The sequence below is a fragment of the Podarcis muralis genome, chromosome 13, assembly GCF_964188315.1.
Source record: "Podarcis muralis chromosome 13, rPodMur119.hap1.1, whole genome shotgun sequence".
Classification (NCBI taxonomy): domain Eukaryota; kingdom Metazoa; phylum Chordata; class Lepidosauria; order Squamata; family Lacertidae; genus Podarcis; species Podarcis muralis.
In genome coordinates, this window is record NC_135667.1 from 56,535,103 (window position 1) to 56,560,538 (window position 25,436).

At 44.1% G+C, this 25,436-nt stretch overlaps 1 protein-coding gene across 3 annotated transcripts in view; it reads left to right on the forward strand.

Annotated features, from left to right (window-relative positions):
- The window catches only part of EPB41L4B (erythrocyte membrane protein band 4.1 like 4B), a 140,559-nt gene that overhangs the window by 89,571 nt on the left and 25,552 nt on the right, over nucleotides 1-25,436 (forward strand). For all 3 annotated transcript variants that reach the window (XM_077917669.1, XM_077917668.1, XM_077917670.1), the window contains 3 exons: nucleotides 9,069-9,197; nucleotides 17,516-17,583; nucleotides 23,934-24,038. In XM_077917669.1, coding sequence (XP_077773795.1) covers nucleotides 9,069-9,197; nucleotides 17,516-17,583; nucleotides 23,934-24,038 — 302 coding nt within the window. The remainder of the gene's footprint in view (nucleotides 1-9,068; nucleotides 9,198-17,515; nucleotides 17,584-23,933; nucleotides 24,039-25,436) is intronic.

Genomic DNA, 25,436 nt, shown 5'->3' on the forward strand with positions numbered 1-25,436 from the left:
GCTCTGCATGCCATGGCCACTGCCAGCCCGAGCCAAGGAAAGAGGCATGTGGGCGCAGGGGCAGCAGCCTGTATGCCCGTGTGCCTCTTTCCCTGGCTTGGGCTGTCCTCTTTTTTGCTCTTCAAGGTCTGGCACCCCAATTCACCCCTGATTTGTAATCCTCCACACTCTGGAACTGAAGTTAATATTTGTTTTGTATTTCACATAATTAATCATTTTCCAATTTTAAGAATTGCTCTTTTAAAACCATTTTTTATTCTATAATTCAATTCAAATCAAATAGAAGCTCCCTTGTTTGGAGTCTTAAACCTATCCCCCTGAAATGAGATGATATGCTTATAGACTTAAATGCATGTTTTAAGAATAAAGTACAATGCTGGCTTCTATAGCAGGTTCCACACACACACACACACACACACACACACACACACACACCCTGTCTAGCAGTCCTGCACAAGTTATTTGTTATTTCTCCTCGCTACAGCTGGTCTCATCTTGTGGGAATGAAGAAATATTCAGAAGAACTCTCTGCCAAGCACAGCCATCATAAGGCTCTTGATTAAATGCCACTATCTCCCTTGGGCTGCAGTTCACATGGGGGGGGGGGGTTGACAGCCTCTGAGAAAATGAAGCACCACAAGTGATATTAAAGAAGCCTGTCACTCTTCTTGACACCACAGAGATAATATTTAATCTCCAAGGTGAAGAGAAATATCCCAAACAGGATTACGAGTATCTTTTCCCTTAGTTCTTCATCCCCTCTATCTTCAGGTATGAATATTACTGGTGGCAATCTGAGTAGAGGTGTAGAAAGCCCTCTTCCAGTGGGACTTGGTACTACATAGTCCAGGCTCCAGTCCCCATTTAATCATTCCTGCATTTCCCCGTTCTGGCTCTAACAGCATCCAATTGCAAGGATGTTGCTGAACTGCTCTTAACCACAATGACTTAGTTTATGTCTTTATTTTTAAGATGACATGCCACTTTCCTATCCTAAGAGGTTCCCAAACATCCACAGAGAAGAATTCATATGGTACACGTACTACCACCAAAGGCTTAATTTTCTTAGTGTTGGTCCTTTTCTAAAAGCCTTTCTGCAAGATCTGAAACTGGTGGAGACCACATGGGAGAATGTTGTATTGGGGAAGGCTAATTCCACTAGCCCCTTCATGGATCACTGCCTTGCCGTGGCGAAGGGGCTTGAAGAAACTCAGAGAAGCTATGAACTATGCCGAGCAGGGCACACAAGACGAACAGGTCATAGTGGAGAGTTTTGACCAAACGTGATCCACCTGGAGGAGGAACCGGCAAGCCACTCCAGTATCCTTGCCAAGAAAACTCCATGGACAAAGACAACAGGCATATAAAAGTTATGACGCTGGAAGATGAGCCCCTCAGGTCGGAAGGCGTCCAACATGCTACTGGGGAAGAGCGGAGGGCAAGTACAAGTAGATCCAGAGCTGATGAAGTGGCTGGGCCAAAGCCGAAAGGACGCTCAGTTGCGGATATGCCTGGAAGCGAAAGGAAAGTCCAATGCTGTAAAGAAAAATATTGCATAGGAACCTGGAATGTAAGAACCATGAACCTGGGTAAGTTGGAGGTGGTCAAAAATGAGATGGCAAGAATAAATATTGACATCCTGGGCATCAGTGAACTAAAATGGACGGGAATGGGCGAATTCAGTTCGGATGACCATCACATCTACTACTGTGGGCAAGAAACCCGTAAAAGAAATGGAGTGGCCCTCATAGTCAACAAAAGAGTGGCGAAAGCTGTACTGGGATGCAATCTCAAAAATGATAGAATGATCTCGATACGAATCCAAGGCAGACCTTTTAACATCACAGTAATCCAAGTTTATGCCCCAACTACTGGTGCTGAAGAAACTGAAATTGACCAATTCTATGAAGACTTACAACACCTTATAGAAGTGACACCAAAGAAGGATGTTCTTCTCATTATAGGGGACTGGAATGCTAAAGTAGGGAATCAAGAGATAAAAGGAACAACTGGCAAGTTTGGCCTTGGAGATCAAAACGAAGCAGGGCAAAGGCTAATAGAGTTCTGTCAAGAGAACAAGCTGGTCATCACAAACACGCTTTTCCAACAACACAAGAGACGACTCTACACATGGACATCACCAGATGGGCAGCATCGAAATCAGATTGATTATATTCTCTGCAGCCAAAGATGGAGAAGCTCTATACAGTCAGCAAAAACAAGACCTGGAGCTGACTGTGGCTCAGATCATCAGCTTCTTATAGCAAAATTCAAGCTTAAACTGAAGAAAGTAGGAAAAACCACTGGGCCGGTAAGATACAATCTAAGTCAAATCCCTTATGAATACACAGTGGAAGTGACGAACAGGTTTAAGGATTTAGATTTGGTGGACAGAGTGCCTGAAGAACTATGGATGGAGGCTCGTAACATTGTACAGGAGGCAGCAACGAAAACCATCCCAATGAAAAGGAAATGCAAGAAAGCAAAGTGGCTGTCCAACGAGGCCTTACAAATAGCAGAGGAGAGAAGGCAAGCAAAATGCGAGGGAGATAGTGAAAGATACAGGAAATTGAATGCAGATTTCCAAAGAACAGCAAGGAGAGACAAGAAGGCCTTCTTAAACGAGCAATGCAAACAAATAGAGGAAAACAACAGAATGGGAAGAACCAGAGATCTGTTCAAGAAAATTGGAGATATGAAAGGAACATTTCGTACAAAGATTACCATAATAAAAGACAAAAGTGGAAAGGACCTAACAGAAGCAGAAGACATCAAGAAGAGGTGGCAAGAATACACAGAGGAACTATACCAGAAAGAAATGGATGCCTCGTACACCCCAGGTAGTGTGGTTGCTGACCTTGAGCCAGACATCCTGGAAAGTGAAGTCAAATGGGCCTTAGAAAGCACTGCAAATAACAAGGCCAGTGGAAGTGATGGTATTCCAGCTGAACTATTTAAAATTTTAAAAGATGATGCTGTTAAGGTGCTACACTCAATATGCCAGCAAATTTGGAAAACTCAGCAGTGGCCAGAAGATTGGAGAAGATCAGTCTACATCCCAATCCCAAAGAAGGGCAGTGCCAAAGAATGCTCCAACTACCGCACAATTGCACTCATTTCACACGCTAGCAAGGTTATGCTTAAAATTCTACAAGGAAGGCTCAAGCAGTATGTGGATCGAGAACTCCCAGAAGTGCAAGCTGGATTTAGAAGAGGCAGAGGAACCAGAGACCAAATTGCAAACATGCGCTGGATTATGGAGAAAGCTAGAGAGTTCCAGAAAGACATCTACTTCTGCTTCATTGACTATGCAAAAGCCTTTGACTGTGTCGACCACAGCAAACTATGGCAAGTTCTTAAAGAAATGGGAGTGCCTGATCACCTCATCTGTCTCCTGAGAAATCTCTATGTGGGACAAGAAGCTACAGTTAGAACTGGATATGGAACAACTGATTGGTTCAAAATTGGGAAAGGAGTACGACAAGGCTGTATTTTGTCTCCCTGCTTATTTAATTTATATGCAGAATACATCATGCGAAAGGCTGGGCTGGATGAATCCCAAGCTGGAATTAAGATTACCGGAAGAAATATCAACAACCTCAGATATGCAGATGACACAACCTTGATGGCAGAAAGTGAGGAGGAATTAAAGAACCTTTTAATGAGGGTGAAAGAGGAGAGCGCAAAATATGGTCTGAAGCTCAATATCAAAAAAACGAAGATCATGGCCACTGGTCCCATCACCTCCTGGCAAATAGAAGGGGAAGAAATGGAGGCAGTGAGAGATTTTACTTTCTTGGGCTCCATGATCACTGCAGATGGTGACAGCAGCCACGAAATTAAAAGACGCCTGCTTCTTGGGAGAAGGGCAATGACAGGCCTAGACAGCATCTTGAGAAGTAGAGATGTCACCTTGCCAACAAAGGTCCGTATAGTTAAAGCCATGGTCTTCCCAGTAGTGATGTATGGAAGTGAGAGCTGGACCATAAAGAAGGCTGATCGCCGAAGAATTGATGCTTTTGAATTATGGTGCTGGAGAAGACTCTTGAGAGTCCCATGGACGGCAAGAAGATCAAATGCATCCATTCTTAAGGAAATCAGACCTGAGTGCTCACTGGAAGGACAGATCGTGAAGCTGAGGCTCCAGTACTTTGGCCACCTCATGAGAAGAGAAGACTCCCTGGAGAAGACACTGATGCTGGGAAAGATGGAGGGCACAAGGAGAAGGGGGCGACAGAGGACGAGATGGTTGGATAGTGTTTTCGAGGTTACCAGCATGAGGTTGACCAAACTGCGGGAGGTAGTGGAGGACAGAGGTGCCTGGCGTGCTCTGGTCCATGGGGTCACGAAGAGTCGGACACGACTAAACGACTAAACAACAACAAATTCCACTAGGCATTCTCGGTGCTTTTTCTGGGGGGCGCAGGGGTACATACACATACCCCTAAACATTTTGTGAGTCTGAGTTTGGCCTCATTGAGGGGCAGTATTTCAATATGAGTAGGGAAATGAGAGGACCCCTAAACATTTTTTTAGGAAAAATGCACTGGGCATTCTAGAATGTATCCAGAACTCTTGCTGTTTGGGGCTTTAAAATAGGACAAGGGGGACTTTGACTCAATCTAAAACAGATATATTTCATAGAATCATAGAACAGTAGAGTTGGAAGGGACCACCAGGGTCATCTAGCCCAACCCTTTGCCATGCAGGAATCTTTTGCCCAGCATGAGGCTCAAACCCACAAGCCTGAGATTAAGAGTCCCCTGTTCTACCAACTGAACTATCCAGTGCCAGCCCTGCTATTAGACAGAAAGGGAGGAGTGACTGGCTGCTTCAGGTGGCAAATGCTGGGTGAGGACTGTGCCCAAGCCTCCTGGACGCAAATTTCTCTTGGAGAATAGATCTGCTACCCTGTGGCTCTTTATAAAGGTGACAAAACGCAACTCTGCACGCACAGAGGTGGCGGAGGCCTGTTTTCAGGGTGCTATAGCAACTCTACTGCTGAATAATGACTGGGATCCAAATCATTGACCTCATGGTTATTTTGCATTAATAATAATAAATTAGATTTCAAGATGAGATAAACCAAAATAAAAACACACACAGTAATATTATTCTGATGGTTCTTCTCTATCAAATAGTTTTCATTAATGATCAGGAGAGATAAGGTGTGCAGAGGTGACTTAGTCAGAACCATATAAACTGAGTTCATAGCCTTCGAACAGGCATAGGCAGACTCCAGCCCTCCAGATGTTTGGAACTACAATTCCCATCATCCCTAGCTAACAGGACCAGTGGTCAAGGATGATGGGAATTGTAGTCCCAAACATCTGGAGGGCTGGAGTTTGCCTATGCCTGCCGTAGAAGCATGACTAATCTGAAGCAATGCTATGAGTCTACAGCAAAGGGCATCTCCCTTCACCATGAAAAACATGGACCAAAGCCTTTGATGGGACATAGAATGCGAATAAGCTAGACAAAACAGCCCGTGGCTTGCTTTGAACGTTTTGGCTGTGCCAAAAGGAGTCATTGCCCCTTCAGCATTTCTCAACACCTCTTGTGAAAATTATCACTTATTTATTCAAATTGCCCTCATCTGCCTTCAGTGATATCATCCTTCATGAAGCGATATTTGGTTGGCGGTGTTGACTCACATGATTTCATCTATTGATATCTGGTGACAGTGCCATGTTTGACACGGTGCTGTGATGGCCTTATTGCTTTTGGATCCCTTTTGGGGGAAGGAGCACCAATGTGACAAAATTCAGGAAGGAAGAGCCAGCTATTCTATCTTAAGGAAAGGACTGTGAGGGTAGGTAGAGCATTGGAATAGGGACAGTTAGATGGTCCAAAAGCAAGGGCTGAGGCAGAGTGGAGTATTGGTGCAGTCATAGTTAGAAAGAGCAGTTGAGGAGAAAATCTGTGTTGAGCAACAGAGAGGAACATGTGCCCCACTATGTTGTTAGATTCCAACTCCCATCAGCCCCAGCCAGCCTGGCCAATGGTTAGGGATGGGGTGGGGACTGCCACAGAGTCCAAAGAGCAGGGACAGAACCATCTCCAAGAAGAGGAGTCATCAGATTCATCTTTGAGGAGTCGGGACATAATCGTACCTGACTCAGAAAAATTATCATGCCACTCTGGAAAAACTCATACTTGTCAGATTATCGAAAAAAGAAGATACAGCAACAATGTATGTTGCTAAGTAGTACAGCAGAGTGAAATATTTTCTGTGGTTTGGGGAATTCACATTGTAGGTGGTGAATGCAATATTATATTTATTCCTGGATGAGTCCCTGTAAGCAAGAGTCCAGGACATTTGTTCCCCCCACATTACTTCAGTATTTTGAGGTTACATAAATTAGTTTATGAAGACAGAAGTGCCTGGCGTGCTCTGGTCCATGGGGTCATGAAGAGTCGGACACGACTAAACAACAACAAATTAGTTTATCCCTAATTGAACATGGAGCTGCTGTGGGATGTTTTATGATATTTGAAGGTAATATCTCTGAAGGCTGGATGCAGCATTGACCCTCAGGACTAACTGAAATATTCTTCAAATCTCTCTTTTTACCCTTGCCTTCCCTGTGTGCTGTCAGGTACTCTTGCTGCCTCCTCTCTCTACCGTGGTTTCCCTTTCCCTTACAAAATGTAGATGGTAAATTACTGGGGGGAAATCTAGCTTCATTTTCTTTTCTTTCTTTTTGCTTACATTACTGTACATTTCCATGCTATGTGATGGTGCTATAAAAATAAACAAGTTTTCAGTCATCTTCAGATTAGGAACAGCTCCTCCTCTGTGATAAATGTTTCCTTGAGGTAAAGGTGCACATAATTAAGTTCTGGGGCAAGTGACAACATGAGCCATCACAGATTAATTATCATAGCTATAACTTTCATATTGCCCAATGCCAACTCAGACAAAATATATTAGTAGAGGCAGTTCACATAGTTGAGAGTCAGACAAAGTACATGATGAATAAACTAGTTCTTTGCCTGCATCTGTACACTTTGACCAGAACATTCATATTAACAAGCCATTTTTAAAGTTATCAGTTCACAACACTGAAAAAAGGCATGTTATTAGCTGATTGATAATGCAATCCTATATGCATCTATTAGGAAATTAAATCCATTGAATTCAATGGGTTTACTCCCAGGTAAAGGAGTACTGGATTGTAGCCTAACATCATACCCATGTAAAGCTGTATCTATCACTAAAAAACTGTGTTGTTCACCAGGTCTTTCCTTCTTCAGCCAAAGATTGGTTTTCATATGGACACTAAGGCTACAACATTGTACAGATTGTGGCGGCTGTTCAGCTTCACCCAAGTCAGCAGATTAAGTTTCTAAAGACATTTTAGCGGGCAGTAGTATCCTGCTTGCAGATCAATATGTCTGATAGAAAATTTGCTTGCAAGAGCAGGATAATGGAAAAATTGACTGATTAAAAGGATAGGCCTTCCTCTTGACATTTTCTCCACTGACTAAATATTATGACATACCTTACATAGTAGATGGTGGACCTAGCAAAACCATATAACATTAGAAACTAGGGTATGTGCTCAGTTTTTAAGCATCCAGTGTAATTTCTCTCTGCACAGCATCCTCCAGTGCACACACTGAGAAGTGTAATAGCAAGTATGCTAATATACTCCATTGCTAATCACCTGCAGGGATGGGGCTCAACCACCTCTGTCAGCTCAGAAAGGGAGGTTATTATTACCACCATCATTATATATTTATACCTCGCTTTTTCCCTGACAGGGACTCAAGGCGGCTTACAGATAAAATGAGAACAGCTAAAACATATAAAAGAAATCATTAAAAAATTAATATTCCCCCGCATTGAATGCACCCAAAAGCTTGTTGGAAGAAGATTTTCACCTGCTAGCAGATGGACAACAAGGAGGGGGCCAGTCTAGCTTCTCTAGGGAGGGAGTTTCAAGGTTGCCTGGGAGGATGGCAGGAACTAAGCTGTGTAGGGCTTTATAGGTCGTAGCCAGTACTTTGGATCGTGCCCAGAAACAGACCAGTAGCCAGTGGAGTTGTAGCAAGGGAGTTGTCTGCTCCCTATAACCAGCCCCAGTCAAGAATCTGGCTGCAGCTCTTTGGGGCAGCTGAACTTTCTGAGCAATTTTCAAAGGCAGCCCCATGTAGAACATGTCACAGTAATCCACAAGAGCCATAAACTATGTAGAAATATTGGGATCCAGGTGGTGATTTGATGGGTGGTTGGGTAAGGAAGACAGAATCCCACTATGTCCTGCGCTGGTGCTGACCTGAGATCTGATTTGGAAACATCTGGAATTGATTCAATCTCAGTGATGCAATCCAGGTTGGCTTCCTCTTGCAAGATGAAATCATGGATAATTGCAGTTTTATTACAGGCAGACTTGGTATTTAGCAACAGCCCTGGTTCACCACATGACCTGAGGGCAACCTGGCAGAACTTCTCCGGTTACTGTGGGGAATGGAGGGAGCTGGAAGCAGGAGGGCACCTTGAGAGTCTCAATCCTCTTCCCCTTAACTGGCCTGGCCAGTTACCTCCGCTGTGTCGCCCCCTTTCTGTTATCACTAGAATAAACACACTTCTCTCCTTCCTCCCCATGCCCACCATAAACTTAAACTTTTTCTAAACAAAAAACAGTTTCAGCATTTGTTTCATTTATTCAACTGATACCATCTTTAGTAGATCACTGGTTTTTTAATAAAGAAGTTATTAATAAATCTACACAGGTAACTCACAACTGACGTGCATTGAACTTGTGCGCATTCAGCTTTACACAGTTCGCAATTTAAAAAGTGGGGGGCAGGCATCTGAGAAAAAAGTCTTTGGCAATCCCACCCACCATTGAACCCAAGGTGATTTGACTATACACGATTTTGGTTTCACATGCTATCCCTAGAATGTAAACCCTACATAAGTTGAGAGTCGCCTGTATCCTCCTAATTTGTTCAGGACAGCACTGTTTATTTCACATAACAGAGGTTGTAGAGTGAAGAGACATCTCTCTCAGATCAGTATGTTTCCTGCTCAGCTGTGCGTCCTCTTGTGTTGATGACAGGGTGAAGATAGCAAAACTTCAGAGAAGAGCCTTCATCCTCCTCCCGTGTCACCTTCCGCAGTACCTGACCACTTTAAATGCAACATCCTGAAGGCTCAGGTGGAAGCGGCTTTTCGTGTGGGTCCTCAGGTGGGTATGCCACGTCTGCCTCACCTTTAAATGTTCTCTTATGGCTTATGCACATGTGTATCCATGCTCATGCACTACACATACAGGCCATACACACACACATTCACTGCACATTCAGCACACACACACACACACACACACACACAGCATGCACACTCACTGCATGTGCAAACGTTTACATGTAGGCAAGCACTCATGCATACCTTCTCTCTCACACACACATGTGCAAAGGGGTGTGGGTGGGTGTGGGTGGGTGTGCATACACAAAACCAGCATTTCCAACCCTACCCACTCCAGCACTGGTGGAGGTGGGCTGAAAAAGCTGCCTTTTACTTTGTGTTTGGGGTTCTTTTACTGTAAAGTAAAGTTGTTTCTTTGGAGGCATTTTCAGCCCATGTGGTTAGCCTATACTTTCTGAATTCATTTAGTGTCTGGATTTATTTTCTTACCTTGGTCCCCAATGCCTGAATTTCTGGCACAAACAATTCCTGCACAGACACAGATGCCGAGACCAAAAAGAAGCAAAGTGTTAGAAATAGTCAACTGTGCCTAAGGACTTAGTCTACCATAGTTACAAATAATTTGGGATGATGCAATTTTCATGACTGCAGTTGCCTAATAATAGCAACGTTTACATTGTTTTTCTTTAATAGCAAGGAAAAGAATACATGTGCCTTCAAAGATTTGTTCTGTGATTTATTCCATTCTCCCTCTTTCACCTTGGCACAGATTTCAGATGAAAGATAAATCACTTTGGCAAAATATAGGATTAAAACCAATCCAATTATAATACAGCTGACGCCTATGGGGCAAAGATAGATTTATCCGAAATACCAAGAGAGCTTAGATCAGGGAAAGTCCATTTACATATTCTGAGGGGCTACTCTTTTCTGCAAGGTAGAAGTTTATTTTGCTTCTCTCTCAACCCAGGCCCTTTAACTGAATTGGGGGGGGGGTTGCAAGCTATGAATGGGGGCAGCTTTTGCAGCTCAGTGCACAGCTTGAGATCAGTTGGAGGTTGATGGTGTTCAGTGAAGAAGGAAAAATATGGTCTCCAAGATATGGTCTCTATTGACTTTCCTCAGGCACAGTGTTGCCTATGCTTGTCTTGAAAGGCCTCAATAGTCCCAGATCTTGAAAGGCCTCAATAGTCCCAGCAGTACATGTGAAAAGGATCTAGGAGTCTTGGTTGACCACAAACTTGACATGAGCCAACAGTGTGACGCAGCAGCTAAAAAAGCCAATGCAATTCTGGGCTGCATCAATAGGAGTATAGCATCTAGATCAAGGGAAGTAATAGTGCCACTGTATTCTGCTCTGGTCAGACCTCACCTGGAGTACTGTGTCCAGTTCTGGGCACCACAGTTCAAGAAGGACACTGACAAACTGGAACGTGTCCAGAGGAGGGCAACCAAAATGGTCAAAGGCCTGGAAACGATGCCTTATGAGGAACGGCTAAGGGAGCTGGGCATGTTTAGCCTGGAGAAGAGGAGGTTAAGGGGTGATATGATAGCCATGTTCAAATATATAAAAGGATGTCACATAGAGGAGGGAGAAAAGTTGTTTTCTGCTGCTCCAGAGAAGCGGACACGGAGCAATGGATCCAAACTACAAGAAAGAAGATTCCACCTCAACATTAGGAAGAACTTCCTGACAGTAAGAGCTGTTCGACAGTGGAATTTGCTGCCAAGGAGTGTGGTGGAGTCTCCTTCTTTGGAGGTCTTTAAGCAGAGGCTTGACAGCCATATGTCAGGAGTGCTCTGATGGTGTTTCCTGCTTGGCAGGGGGTTGGACTCGATGGCCCTTGTGGTCTCTTCCAACTCTATGATTCTATGATTCTATGATCTCAATCTCCCAGCTGAAAAGCTTGCTGCTTCTACATTATAGGGAAGTTTGTCTTCTTGAGAAAAGGCCTAGAGGAAGAGCCAGTGCTTTTTTTCCTGGAGAGACGCAGGGGTACACATACCCCTAAACATTTTGTGAATCTTTGTACTTTTGGCCATTTACTGTATTTATTTTCCCCGATTTGAACTATAAAATGGTGATTTCCTTGAGTCAAAATGAGAGTATCCCAAAACAATTTTTTTTTGGGGGGGGGAGCACTGGGAAGAGCTATTTCTGTTCCCCCTCTTTTTCAGAAACTGGTCCTGTCAGAGTGGGATGTGTCTTCACAGAGCAGGCATTCAGCAGCATATACAAATGAGCACTATGTTCTAGACTGGCAATTGCTTCCGACTCATCCCTTTGCCCAGAGTTCCTCAGCCTGATGAAAGGATTCAGGGAATTGGGGACACAGCACCAAACACTCAGGGGTGAAGGAACAAGGCAACACATTCCTCCTTGTTTTCCAGCCCTAAAATTCCAGGGGGTCCAGGTCAAGGAGTGAGGCTACTGAGTTGTGTAGCATAAACACTGTCAGATAGGCATTATTCAGATCTCTAGAGTACCGTATTTTTCGCTCTATAACACGCACCTGACCATAACACGCACATCGTTTTTAGAGGAGGAAAACAAGGAAAAAAATTCTGAATGAAACAGTGGATGTATCATTTTTGTGCTTCATGCTGTGGCCACAGACATGTGATCTGATGGTGAATTTGGGCTAGCTCAATGCAAAGATCCTGAGGATCCATGTGGATCCATGCTTTTTAACCACATTTTTGCACCATTGCAGCCCCAGGCAACAGTGGGTGTGTGATTTTTGGGGGGCAGGCTGCTATGTGATCTGATGGTGAATTTGGGGTGGCCCAATGCAAAGATCCTGAGGATCCATGTGGATCCATGCTTTTTAACCACATTTTTGCACCATTGCAGCCCCAGGCAACAGTGGGTGTGTGATTTTTGGGGGGCAGGCTGCTATGTGATCTGATGGTGAATTTGGGGTGGCCCAATGCAAAGATCCTGAGGATCCATGTGGATCCATGCTTTTTAACCACATTTTTGCACCATTGCAGCCCCAGGCAACAGTGGGTGTGTGATTTTTGGGGGGCAGGCTGCTATGTGATCTGATGGTGAATTTGGGGTGGCCCAATGCAAAGATCCTGAGGATCCATGTGGATCCATGCTTTTTAACCACGTTTTTGCACCATTGCAGCCCCAGGCAACAGTGGGTGTGTGATTTTTGGGGGGCAGGCTGCTATGTGATCTGATGGTGAATTTGGGGTGGCCCAATGCAAAGATCCTGAGGATCCATGTGGATCCATGCTTTGTAACTACATTTTAAGTGGGGAGTGAAGGAAAAACACAGAAGGGACAAGAGAGCGGTGTGCAGAGAAGCAGCTGGCTAAGAAAGCAGGAGAGGGATTTAACGGGAGGTAGGAAAAAAAGGCAAAAGTTTCCACAAACCGAAGCTAGCTTTCTCTCTCCTCCTGCATGTTTTCTGGCTGCCTGCGAGGAGCACGGAGAGGAATTAGAAGGAAAGACCTCTGCTTTCCCCTCTGCTTGCCTGCAGGGGAGGGGATTTGCCTGCTCTTTGTTCCGTTTGAGCAAACACAGCAACGAAACAGAGGAGGGTGGGCAGTAAGACCCTGAGGCAGAATGCAGGAAAGCAACCACTTCCTCTTTTCAGGTTTCCCTTCTCCGACACAACGCGCTTTGATTTTTGCTGATTTTTGTTCCTGCGCTCCCCTAATCGGCTCCAGGGACCCCCCCCCCCACATTCGCTCCATAACACGCACAGACATTTCCCCTTCCTTTTTAGGAGAAAAAATCTGCGTGTAATAGAGAGAAAAATACGGTATTCCTACAGTGTTGGATGATGAGGATGATGAACAACCTAAAAATACAAATTGAGAACATAAAGGGTTTCCTTGAACCTTATTAGAGGTGAACAGTGTCAGTTCTCTCCTCCATAATTGTGGGGAGATGTCAGGGAACTGACATCAGAGACACGGGAGAAGGAGAGGGTCTCAGATTCTGCAGGTGAAGGTCCTAGCACAAGGGGGAGACTCAGCTTGGTGGAAGGGGAAGGAAAACGCGTGACACCAAGAGTCCAGGAGAGCAAGGGGAAGAGGAGGTGGAAGGGCTCCGGGATTCTTCCCTGGAAGTCAGTGAAGAGAGCCCAGGCACCCACGCCCACCCTGCGCAGGAGACTCCCGCGCAATGAGAGGCGGAGATGATTAGGTGTCAAACAGCTTTTATGCTGGCAGAGGTTTAAGAAACGCCCACAGATTCTGCCAGTGACTGAGGCAGTCAAGCGGAGATGGGCTGTGCAGTCCGAAGGGTTTAACCAGGCAACCAAGCACCCAAACGGGGTCGGCTTACGCACGAGTAACTCCAAACCACTACAGGATTTTCCCTCTCAGAACAGAGAAGGATATGAGCACTTTAGATGGAGAATGATCTTCTAGATGGGAAGTCAGTATTTCTTCTTACAGAATTGACTCTCTCTCCACCAAGGTTAGTGAGGAGCTTCTAGGGTCAACAGAAGAAAAGTCAGCTGGCTTCTCTAAAGTACCACAGCCAAACAAACAAACAAACAAACAAACAAACAAACAAATACAAATTGCTTCATGAGTTTTCATGAGAATGTTCCCCCCCCCCCAGGTGACAGTCCTGTGTTATTTATATTTGAAAGCATTTCTAAGGATAGCAGCAAAGGACCCTAGTTTGATCTTCTGAATAGCTGCGGTCCAAAATAAATGAATGAATAAACAGAATCTCCATGTATGTATTTATGTGCATATTTATAGGCTTCTCCTGCCCAAAGTCACCCTCTATACAGGCTGTATTCTCGGCAAACAAAATTAATGCAGTAGACTCCTTGAATGCAGATGTGTTTCCTCCCCAAAACGTAGTGGTCAAGATGAAATGAATGCACATCTATGGCTGCCATCATTTGTGATGGATCTGCTTATTACATGATAAGCGAGGAGGGAGGCAGAGCACTTGCTAAAGATTAATATTTAAAACAGGCACAGCAGCAACTGTCTGAAAGTTTTGTAATGAATTTGCATGATTGGGGTTTTTCTACGAAATCATTGTTTGACCCTAGTTTATTATATCTGTGTTCAAATGTAATGCAAAACTCCCGCTGCAAATAGAGGTGGATGGAATGCCATGGATCTTGCATGAGCCGGAGTTTTGCTGTGGCATGTTTGCTTCCGGCATCCCACCTCAAGGATCCTGGTTCAGAGAATCCGCATTCCAGATCTGGATTCAGTATGGCTGCAGCCATGGAGTGTAGGTCTGTAATAACCATGCACATGCTATATGAGTGTAGGAAGAGATTATGTGTGGTGGTTTCACTGCTTTAAGTTGTGCACATTGCACAAACAACTGAATGAATTAGGAGCAAAAGAGGAAGAGCAGCAACTCTCTGGTTAAGTTGTGCTGTGCCCTTCCACCGTTGGCGCTGTGTTGTTGCACACAGTGCTTTGCATTGCTCAGAATGAATGAATGAATGAATGAATGAATGAATGAATGAATGAAACTTTATTTGCGTCAGCCAACAGCCATAGCAACAAAAGAACATTGCAATATACACAGAACAAAATAAAAAGTCGATTATATAAAACACAGTTGAGGGTCCTGAATCAGCAATCAAATAGTGGACCTTATTCTGATTGTCCCAGCTAGAAACCTTGCAACCTTTGCAGTCATCTGCTCCTCTTTGATCTCCCAGGAGAAAAGACACTGTGGCAGTGGTTGGGTGACCTGGAATGGACAATAAAAGGGGTGTATGTGATAATTTCGTTCCTCAGGTCTTTGTAAAGAGTGCATGCCAGGAGGACATGCGCCACTGATTCAGTGCTACCATCAAAACTTTGCTATTAGTCAGATGAGAAATAAATTAAACTCCTCAGCAATCACATTCCCCCCCCAAATTAACTTGAAAGACATTATTATGAAATCTGCAACACCGAACACTGTCACTGTTACCCTGAAAAACCTCATTGTTTGTAAGACTAGGATTTAATTCAGTTGGTCTAAATGGGGAAAGGTTAATTCCTACTAACATAAGAAACCTGAAATGGACTGAGTATGTTTGGTGAGCATCATTAAAAGGGAAGATCCAGCACCCATAACTTCCTTTCATCATAGCCTATATACAGTGTTACCTTGGTTCTCAAACATTATGGAAGTCAGTTCCAAAACCAAAGCATTCCAAAACCAAGGCGCGCTTTCCCATAGAAAGTAATGCAGAATGGTTTAATCCATTCCAGACTTTTAAAAATAACCCCTAAAACAGCAATTCAACATGAATTTTACTATCTAACGAGACCATTGATCCATAAAATGAAAGCAATAAACAATGTACTGCAGTCAATCAATCAATCAATCAATCAATCAGTAGCTGGTTCCACACTTGGTTCCACACAGTCACAAAACCAAACAAAAAAGCCACAAAAACAAAAATGCAAAATAAATAGCAAAAATAGACAGACCTCAGCCTAACACTCAAAACGGAAGTGTGGCACTCAAATTGGAAGCGTTAACACTCAAAATAGAGCATGTTTGGCTTCTGAAAATGTTCACAGATCAGAACATTTAATTCTGGTTTTGCAGCATTTGGGCTCCAAGTTGTTTGAGTACCAAGGCATTTGAGAACCAAGGTACCACTGTATTGTGTTGGTATGAGGTCTTGTTCCAGCTGAGGGCTGCAAAGCAAAGCAGTCATGGAAGATTTGTGGGGAGTTGGAGGCATGTGAGTGATGGTGCTGGCGATACTCTCCCCGATGCTTTTTAACATCTTTGTGCACCCCCTCACCCAGCTGGTCCGGAGTTTTGGGCTGGGTTGCCATCAGTATGCTGATGACACCCAACTCTATCTGTTGATGGATGGCCATCCTGACTCGGCCCCAGATACACTGACCAGATATTTGGAAGCTGTGGCTGGATGGTTACGTGGGAGCCGGTTGAATTTAAATCCTTCGAAGACAGAGGTCCTCTGGCTGGGGCGGGACGATATGGGATCGAGGGGGCAACTCCCATCTCTTGCGGGGGCGCAATTAGTGCCAGCACCGTCCGTTAAGAGTTTGGGTGTAATCTTCGATACCTCCCTCTCTATGGAGGCGCAGATTACAGCTATAACAAAGGCGGCATTTTTTCATCTCCGCCAAGCTAAGCAGTTGGCCCCTTATCTCTCTCGCCCTGACCTAGCCACTGTGACCCATGCGACGGTCACCTACAGACTGGATTATTGTAACTCGCTCTACGTGGGGCTGCCCTTGAGACTGACCCAGAAACTCCAGCGGTTGCAGAATGCCGCAGCGAGACTCCTTACGGGGTCTTCGCTGCGAGACCACATTCATCCGGTACTATACCAGCTGCACTGGCTCCCGGTGGAGTACAGGATCAGGTTTAAGGTGCTGGTTTTAACCTTTAAAGCCCTATACGGCCTAGAACCCTCGTACCTACGGGACCGCCTCTCCTGGTATGTCCCACAGAGGAACCTACGGTCTGCAAATAAAAACATCCTGAAGGTCCCAGGCCACAGAGAGGTTAGGCTGGCCTCAACTAGAGCCAGGGCTTTCTCGGCTGTGGCTCCAATCTGGTGGAATGCTCTGTCTCTGACTAGGGCCCTGCGGGACCTGACATCTTTCCGCAGGGCCTGCAAGACAGAGTTGTTCCACCAGGCCTTTGGTCAGGGTGCAGCTTGACTCCCTCTGGCAACCTGCACAGAATTTTGCTTAACGGTTGCCATTAATTTGATTTTAATTAATTTTTATAATGAAATGTTTTTAGAATTTTGGATTATTTGATTGTTTGATTATTTGATTGTTGTTAGCCGCCCTGAGCCCGGCTTCGGCTGGGGAGGGCGGGATATAAATAAAATTTATTATTATTATTATTATTATTATTATTATTATTATTATTATTATTATTATCAGCAATGGCTGTGTGCTCCTCATAGGCTCCCATAGAGCACTACATTTGTATAACGAGCTGGGTGTGAGAGTTGGAGTAAAAGTTTATTGTTTTGTAGATTGGCCTAGAATAGCTGCCTAAAGAATAATGTGAACAAAAATGAGTCTAATTTTATCTGGAAATAAAATAACATTGTGCGGTATTTCTGATGTGCTATAGTTTTGGTAAATATTAATGCCATCACTACTTCTCAGTTATTGTTGCTTGAAGTATTTATATGCCTACAATTTTCTAAAGCCCCCAGTTCTTGTTACACAACACAATTGTGATTTCTGGTGATTCATTTACAAAATATTCTCAATGGAATGTACAGGAGAAGACCTTTACAGTTTTAGCCTTGATTCAAAAGTAAGCACTCACTGCTAAATGTATTTGTATTTGTATACTGAATCTATGTACTGTACTAAATTACTGCACACTGTACTAAAGTAGAGTTATTCTTTCAACAGGTTGGAAAAGAAGAAACTTCTTTGACAAATCCTCCTAATGCTTCCAGCCTGCAGGACCCTAATGTCAGGTCTGTGGATTCTTATTTGCAGGGTTCAGATTATGAATGAAAGTTATTGGAATCATCAAAGCATGCAGTACATGCTTGTCAAGGATACAAATCTAGTTGATAGTTTTTAGATGCTCCCTCTCCCCCCAAAAGCAAGTTCTTCACCAAGGGCAGGAATCTTCCACTCTAGGGGGTATGCAAACTAATTTCCCATCATCCCCAGGTTTTCTAACACAGAGAGAGAAGGGGGGGTATTCCTATTATTTAGGACTACAGTTTGAAAAAATAAATAAATAAATGGTGGAAATCTTTCTTGTTAGGGTCCAATATGTAAACCTTGAATATTGTTACAAAAGTCAGATGCCTGCCCCTCTCTCTGCCAAGTGGTGGCAAGAGCCCATGGGGTCTGCGTCCCTTTGGAGAATAGAAGACGCAGCAGAGATTGTCTGGCTTTAAGAAATATGGTTTATTCACCTATTTACACCTTCAGTCTGCATGCCAGTTTTCAAGGCTATCCAATGTTAGTGGTTGGTATCTCCTCCCTGTAAATATAATCTAATTCATGTGTGTGTGTGTGTGTGTGTGTGTGTGTGTGTGTGTGTGTCCCCTATCCCTAATTAACTGTCCGGGGCAGAGAGGTCTAGCTTGGAAGAATCAGTGGTCCAAACCAAATTTATCTAAATTTGTGTCCTCAGGTCACTGTCACTTCTTTTATGGAATTAGTTTATTACTATTTTATAATTAGTTACAATAGAACTGGAATGTTTTCAGTGCCTAATCAAAAACAGCTGCTTCAGAAACTGAAGCTGTCAATTAATGCATTAGTTGTGATACGGAAGGAGGAAGGGGGGGGGCACCCACCTTCCCCTCCATCGCTTTCTGAAGAGGCCCGAGGCGATGACCTCGATAGTGCCCAACTCTGCCTAGAACCCTCAGCCCCCACACCGTTGCACAAGCACCACACTATACCCCTGCCTTGTTAATAAAAGGCTCTCTTTCCTATTTCTATACGGGCGAAATAAGCCCCGTCTTTCTTATGCCTTCCTCTCGCTCTATTTCTTACGTGAGTAGACCACATCATAATGTATCCCCATTCACTATACTGAGCTGCGCTTTAGCCAATCACAGCCATGCATTCGCCCTGCAGAAGCTAGCTCAGGGAGCTACTGCACGCCTCATTTCACCCCTGACAAGCTGCTGACGGCCCCCCACTGTGAGAACAATGGATCCGAAACCAGAGACCTCGTAAAACTGTCAAAATCTTGTTACAATGTATCCATTCTTGCTACAATGTGTCCATTCTGTTTCCGCTCTTGATCCCCAATACGGGATGGGTCGGAAAACATAGAAAACCTTTGGAAATTGATATAAAATCGACCATAACTCCGATTTCTTAGCTCTTGGTGTCATTCAACTCAGCTCCCTCTGGACTCCATGATGTCACCCCGACCTCCATAATCCCCGAAGCGACAGGACACGTACACAGGAACTTCTTAATCCTGTCGGATCGTTTCGCCTAACCCTTCCTCCGGGCAATATTAGGTGGCAGACGATGCATATCTCTGGCCCATTGTCTTGCCACCACCGGTACTCAATAAATGTTTACCTATGTATATCTCTCGCTCTACATATTCCCCCTCCCTTATCTCAAATGTTAATTAATGTAACCCCACCTTTCCTTAATATATTCATGACGTGTGAAATATATTCATGATGTAACCCGTGAAACCCAACCTTCCCATAATGTATTCATGACGTTTTCGTGCACTGTATTCTGGGACTTGGAGGGAACTTTTAAAAGTTTATGTCGCCCCATTCTCGGGGTTCAATCTCGTTTTGAACCTGTTGCGCAATAAACTTGGATCTTCGTATTTTGCTCCTGTGTCCGGCTGAGCTCCCTTTTCTCCGCAAGGACCCGCGGACTCTGTCCGACGAGCTGGGTGGCAGGGCAAATACGCACCCAGATTTTCCGTAACAGTTGGAATGCTTCCTATTTATGTTGAAGGGTGGGGAGAGAATGGCTTTATGTGGAGAAACTGCCCCATCTTCATTGTACTTCACCCTATTTCATATTGGACTGATGAAGTAGAAATGGAGAAATAGGATTTCCAGACAGATTTGAGTCTTGTAAATTAAGCTCTGGCAAAACAAGAATCTGGCAGAGCTAGAATCTGGCACAGACTAGATGCCATAAAGAGAACAGATTGATGCTGGAATGAGAAAATGGTTGCTTTTTTTGTGATAGTTGGGGCCATTTCCAACATAATAATTCTTAGAGTACAATGTTCAAAGAGGGTCCTTCTAAGGGCTGCACTTCCACTGCCAGTTTCCTCCTCCCCATTTGAGATACATGTGGGACCATTTGGGGGGGAAGAGTGTAATATACTTTTCCATGCCTCCCCAATCTCTAAGTGGTAAGAGATTCCAGGGCTTGTAAGGCACAGTGGAGACTGCCTTTGTGATACATGGTTTATTTACACATACATCTATAACCTGAGGCTGTGATGGAGGGGCTTCTAGCAGTGCTTCTCCCATGGCCACAGTCTTGGATGCATCAGAAATCAGCCCTTACCCTCCGCCCTCTGAGCAGCCCCTTGCCTTTAACAGAGAGACCCCTTTTCTCTGCTAGCTACCTCTCTGAAGGAGGGGCTCACACCTCTCTGCTATCTGCTTTGTTAATCACTCATTACCTTCCTTTTGTTCTCCATGATGATGGCTTTTCTCCCAGGTGATTTCCTGAACACAGAAAAACTGGCTTGGCCTGTAAATTGACACTGCTAAATTCAGCCTCTGGCAGCCTATTTTAATACTCCAAGCATTGATTAAACTCCAACACACCCTAGACCCAGGAAGTTAAGGGAGGATCTGTCACCCACAAATTCATAACAATACAACCAGCCAACGTTATTCTTGAGGCATTTATTATGTGGTACACTGGCTAGTAGAATGTTTGGTTTGGATATCGACAGGTTAAAATCCACACTGAGTTGCAAAATAGCCTTTGAATAGTTGTTGAGTAGCCTTTGTTAATTTTGTTAAGTTACTGACGTAATCTCTCTCAGACTAATTTATTTTGCAGGGTTATTGTGACGATTGAGGTGGGAGAGATCTGGATTCAGATCTCTCCTCTGCCAGAAAGCTTTCTGGATTATCTTGGGTCAGTCACTCCCTGCCAACATACCGGTAATCTACCACAGAGAATAAAAAGAAGAACCACATATATTGCCCAAAAACCCTTGGAGAAAGGGTGGAATAAATATATATGAGAATTCATAAAATTACAATGCCACTCTTTTGGCTCCTGGGAGAATGAGAAATTCAAATGGAACAAATACTTAAATCATGATAATTGGCCAATGCCTACTGGAGCCTTGCCATATCAGATGAGTGCAACAAACTCCTCTGCCAGTGTGTGTATGTGTGGATTGAAATGTGCTCCAAAACCTGTGAAGTTGAAGAAAGGAAACATTTGCTGCCTCGCATTTCTGATCAGCCTATTTTGATTTTCCTGACTGTCATTGTTTTTAATATCACTTGTCATGTGGTACATTTGTTGAGCCACTACTTTCATGGAACACACACGAAAGCCGTCTGGGCTGTTTGGAATGCCAAATGTTTAAACATGTGCTCGCAATATTCTTTTTAAAACAAACTGTTGGCTCAGCATAGTCAGCTTTTATCCACTGATGGTAGCTATCATTATTCATTAAATTTTTTTTAACCCAGAGGTAGGGAAACCCTGGACAAGGCCATTCTTGGTCCACTAAGGGGTCTAAACTGGCTCATGAGGCCATTTCCCCAAACTACTACTACTTATTAGTCTGTGAACTGCCCTAAGATCATATTATGAAGGATGGTATATCAATCAATCAATTGATCGATCGATCGATTAAATAAACAAACAAACAAACAAACAAACAAATAAATAAATAAATAAAGTCTTGCTTGTGCTGCTTCATTAGCATTTTCCATGAGAAAAACTAATCTACATATCAACAAGTAGTCACTGAAGAAGAAATCAGTAGAGGAGGAATAGGTTGCCTTTCTGTCTATTACCTCTCCCCCCACAAGATACAGCAAGTGCTGCTGATTTACTCCCAACAATATAATGATTATTCCTGTTCAGGTACCCCAGTGTGTTGAACATCTGATGCAGAGAATGCTCAGAGTTCTCTTTAAATGAACTTGTTTGAATGTGCTGTCCCTGTCAGACAGCACTGGAAAGTTCCCCCAAATGCTGGGACCAGCTTTTGAAATTCATTAGCAGTGCAGAATCTTACACATTTGTAATGATCTGTGAAATATAAACGGAACTATGATCTAAATATATTCTACCGCTGTTGTTACATTTAGAAGAAAATGCAACTTGACGAAATTAGTGTATTTAATGTGTAATTAGAGTAGGTAGGTCACATGCAGAATAGAAATTTCTGTTGCAGAAGCTTCGAAAAACAACTCACAATTTAATGAATTTAGAAGAAGGTGCACTTCTGACATATTTAGCTTGGAATATATATTGGACCATAGCAAGATTAAACTAGACTTCTCTGTTATGTTTATCTGTATTTTGCTTTTCTCCATAACATGTCTCCATAACTCTGTATCTTAGTTTGTGTGTTCCTTTGGGGGGGGGAGGGGTAGGGCTGCCACATTTGTTCTGGCAAAATACAGGACAGGGCATGGCAGTGGGGGTGGGGGTGGGGGCTTATTTTCATTTGGTGCTGAAGTGACTTCATAGCAATCCATTACAATCTATTGCAGCCTAACAGGACGGCCCCTCTAGAATTTGTCATACACAACACACACATGAATTTCCAAATCTGACTTTGCTTGGCTACCCAGAGCTTAAATACCTGACCTTTCACACACCCTTTCAAACACATGTATTTGGAGAGGATTCCTAACTTGGGAGAGAGAGAGAGAGAGAGAAGACATGAAATACAGGACGTAGCATTTTACATTGAAATACGGGACAATCCTGTATAATCCAGAACAGGTGGCAACCCTAGGAGTAATACTCAACGTGAAACTAAATAGCTGGATGACTTCTTTATTTTTTAAAAAACTTGAAATGGTATGATAACTGGTTACTAAAACTACATAAAAACTGGGGTTAGAAGGCACCTCAAAGGTCCTCTAGTTGCTCACATGATCAGGAATTTCTTCTACATGTTGAGTTGAAATCTCCTCTCTTGTAATTTAAATTCCTTTGGTCCAGGCTGATTTCCCAGGAAATGGCTTCTAGGATATTAACTAATATGTTTACAGCATTGGGTGGGGCAGAGAAGCAGCAGCAAAGCCAGTATCTGCCCCTCCGCATGATGGAGGCGGCAGGAGCAGAGGCAAGCAGCTCAGTGCCCAGATGTAGTATTTTATACAGGGAGGAGACGTGGTGGAGATGGCTTTCCTCTGACCATAGGTCTGCCTAGTGGAAGTGGTAGTGATGGGAATCCCTGGAGTTTCCTTGAATATGGGGGGTGTGGAAGAGAGAAGCAGGGGGGTGCTTCTCCAGCTGCTCCATGGACCTGCCTGTCTGCATGGGTTTGTCTTTGAGTTTCGGGAGTGAGAGATTAGCTTCCCAAACTGTGGGCTTTTGGAAGGCGCTTGGGCAGAAAGAGAGGTAGAAGAGCAACTGTGGTCTAGGATGGAGGAGAAAAAGCTGCTCTTGGGAAGAGAGAGGGGGATCTGTGGAGTGTAGAAAGAAAAAGAGATGATCTTTGGTAGCTGATTTGAGTTGATTTAATACAGTGGTACCTCGGGATGCAAACGAGATCCATTCTGGAGCTCCGTTCACATCCCGAACGGAACGCAAAACACGACAGCGCATCTGCGCGTGCACAGGTCACGTTTCATCGCTTCCGTGCATGCATGTGACATCATTTTGACTGTCTGCGCATGCGCGAGTGGCAAAACCCGGAAGTAACGTGCTCCGTTACCTCCGGGTCACCGCGGAGCGCAACCTGAAAGCGTATTTATCCCGAAGTATGACTGTATTTGTATTCCATTTTTCCAGCAACAAATGTTGAGCTCAAACCAGCTCACAATATTCACAATAGCATTAAAAAACAGCAAACATTGCAATCTATAACAGCAAACACAACAGCATATAAAGCAAACAACAACAAATTCATGAAAACAATTCATACAATTAAATAAAATCATAGTAGGGTGTGGATGTGTATGCACGCACGCACACACACACACACACAGACAAACAAACAAACAAACAAACAAACACTTGAGATATGTATCTACCTATCTACTAAGTATCTACTAAGTATCTACCTACCTAAGATATCGAACAAATGATATCTTCTCCCAGAAGTCCTAACTTTGTCTTTTTTAAAATTTATTTCTTCTTCTTCATTTAGAAATCTAGCCCCTTTACGGCCAGAGACAACACAGACAAGCAGTGTACCTGAGAAGCAGGAAGTTAAAGCACCACGGGTGAGGAAACTGATGAGGCAGTACAGCTTGTGAGTATAATTCCAGTTATGGCTGCTGTACACTGTTTCAGACGTGTTTCCCCTATGGGTCCATTTCAGGAGTTGCCAACCTTTCGGTTCAGTAGGCACATTTTGAATGCTGTGGGTGCCAGTCACAAAATGGCAGCTTGGGATGTGGCATAATACAAAATTTAGAGTCTCGTCAGTGCTGCTTCCCCCACCCCCCAGACAACTTCAGGCTTGGCCTGCGAAGTCAGCAATGTCCTGCTGGTCCTGATTACGGAGATCACACAATATTGATCACACACACAATGATGGTGTTGCAGTGAGAACGGTTGACCCATGGAAAGTCCCTCATCTCTCTGCCACTCCTCTTTCTCTTTCTCTCTCCTTTCACAGAGACATGCCTCCCCACCTCCACCATCCTTCTCCCCATCCATCCACCCTGAGTCCAACAGGTTATACCCCACCCCCATCAGGCCTTTCCCTCAGAAACAGAGCCAGCTCACCTGTGATGGGGTGAAGCTCCTGCCTCGGTCAGTGGAAGTGCAAAAGGTGGCACCCTGCCCACCCAACCAAAAGGAGGTGTCCCGGCAGGTGGCATAACTAACCTGTTTTCCACAGATGAAGAAGCCGGGCGGCAATGCTTTGAGGAAGTGCTCCAGCTCCTACTGAGTTTGGCAAGAGCCAGGCCCCCCCAGCCCCCGCTACTTCTGCCCTCACCATGTCCTGGCTCTTGCCAAACTCACAGTCCTCAAAACATTGCAGGGGGTTGAACTAGAATCTGGCATCAAGCAGCAACCAGGGTACAGCTTCATCCGCCTCCCACCCCAAGGCTATTTCATTTTATTTTTATTTTTTGGTGTAACTGTCTATTTTGTTGGCTGGGCAACCTGGCCTCCATTTTGCATAATACCTCAGACCTAGATCAGATCTAAGTTTATAACTTAAAATGTGTTATTAAAATGTGACACCAGAGGGACCAGTGGCGTAGCGTGGGGGGTGCAGGGGGGGCCGGCCGCACCGGGCGCAACATCTGGGGGTTAGGGTTAGGGGGCGCAAATCCACGGGTTAGGGGGCACAAATTACTTGCCTTGTCCCGGGTGCTGACAACCCACGCTACGCCACTGAGAGGGACTGCAGAGCAGCAAAGGGAAACTGCCATTGAGTGTTATAGAACGTTATGTTTAATAACGTTTATAAGATCAATGTAGCTCCAGCCTACTAGTGTTATGCCAGGGCATCGCGGGGCATCGAGGGAGAATGGGGGAGAATATCTGGAGATGTTTATTGGCTTTTTAGTAAGGGGGAGGAGGGAGGAAAAGAAACATCTCAAAAAATAGGTCTTCTGAGAAATTTTGACTTATCTCTAAAAATTAGAGTATTTATTGCATGCCAAGAGTACATGCATTGCATTTAGAACAACAC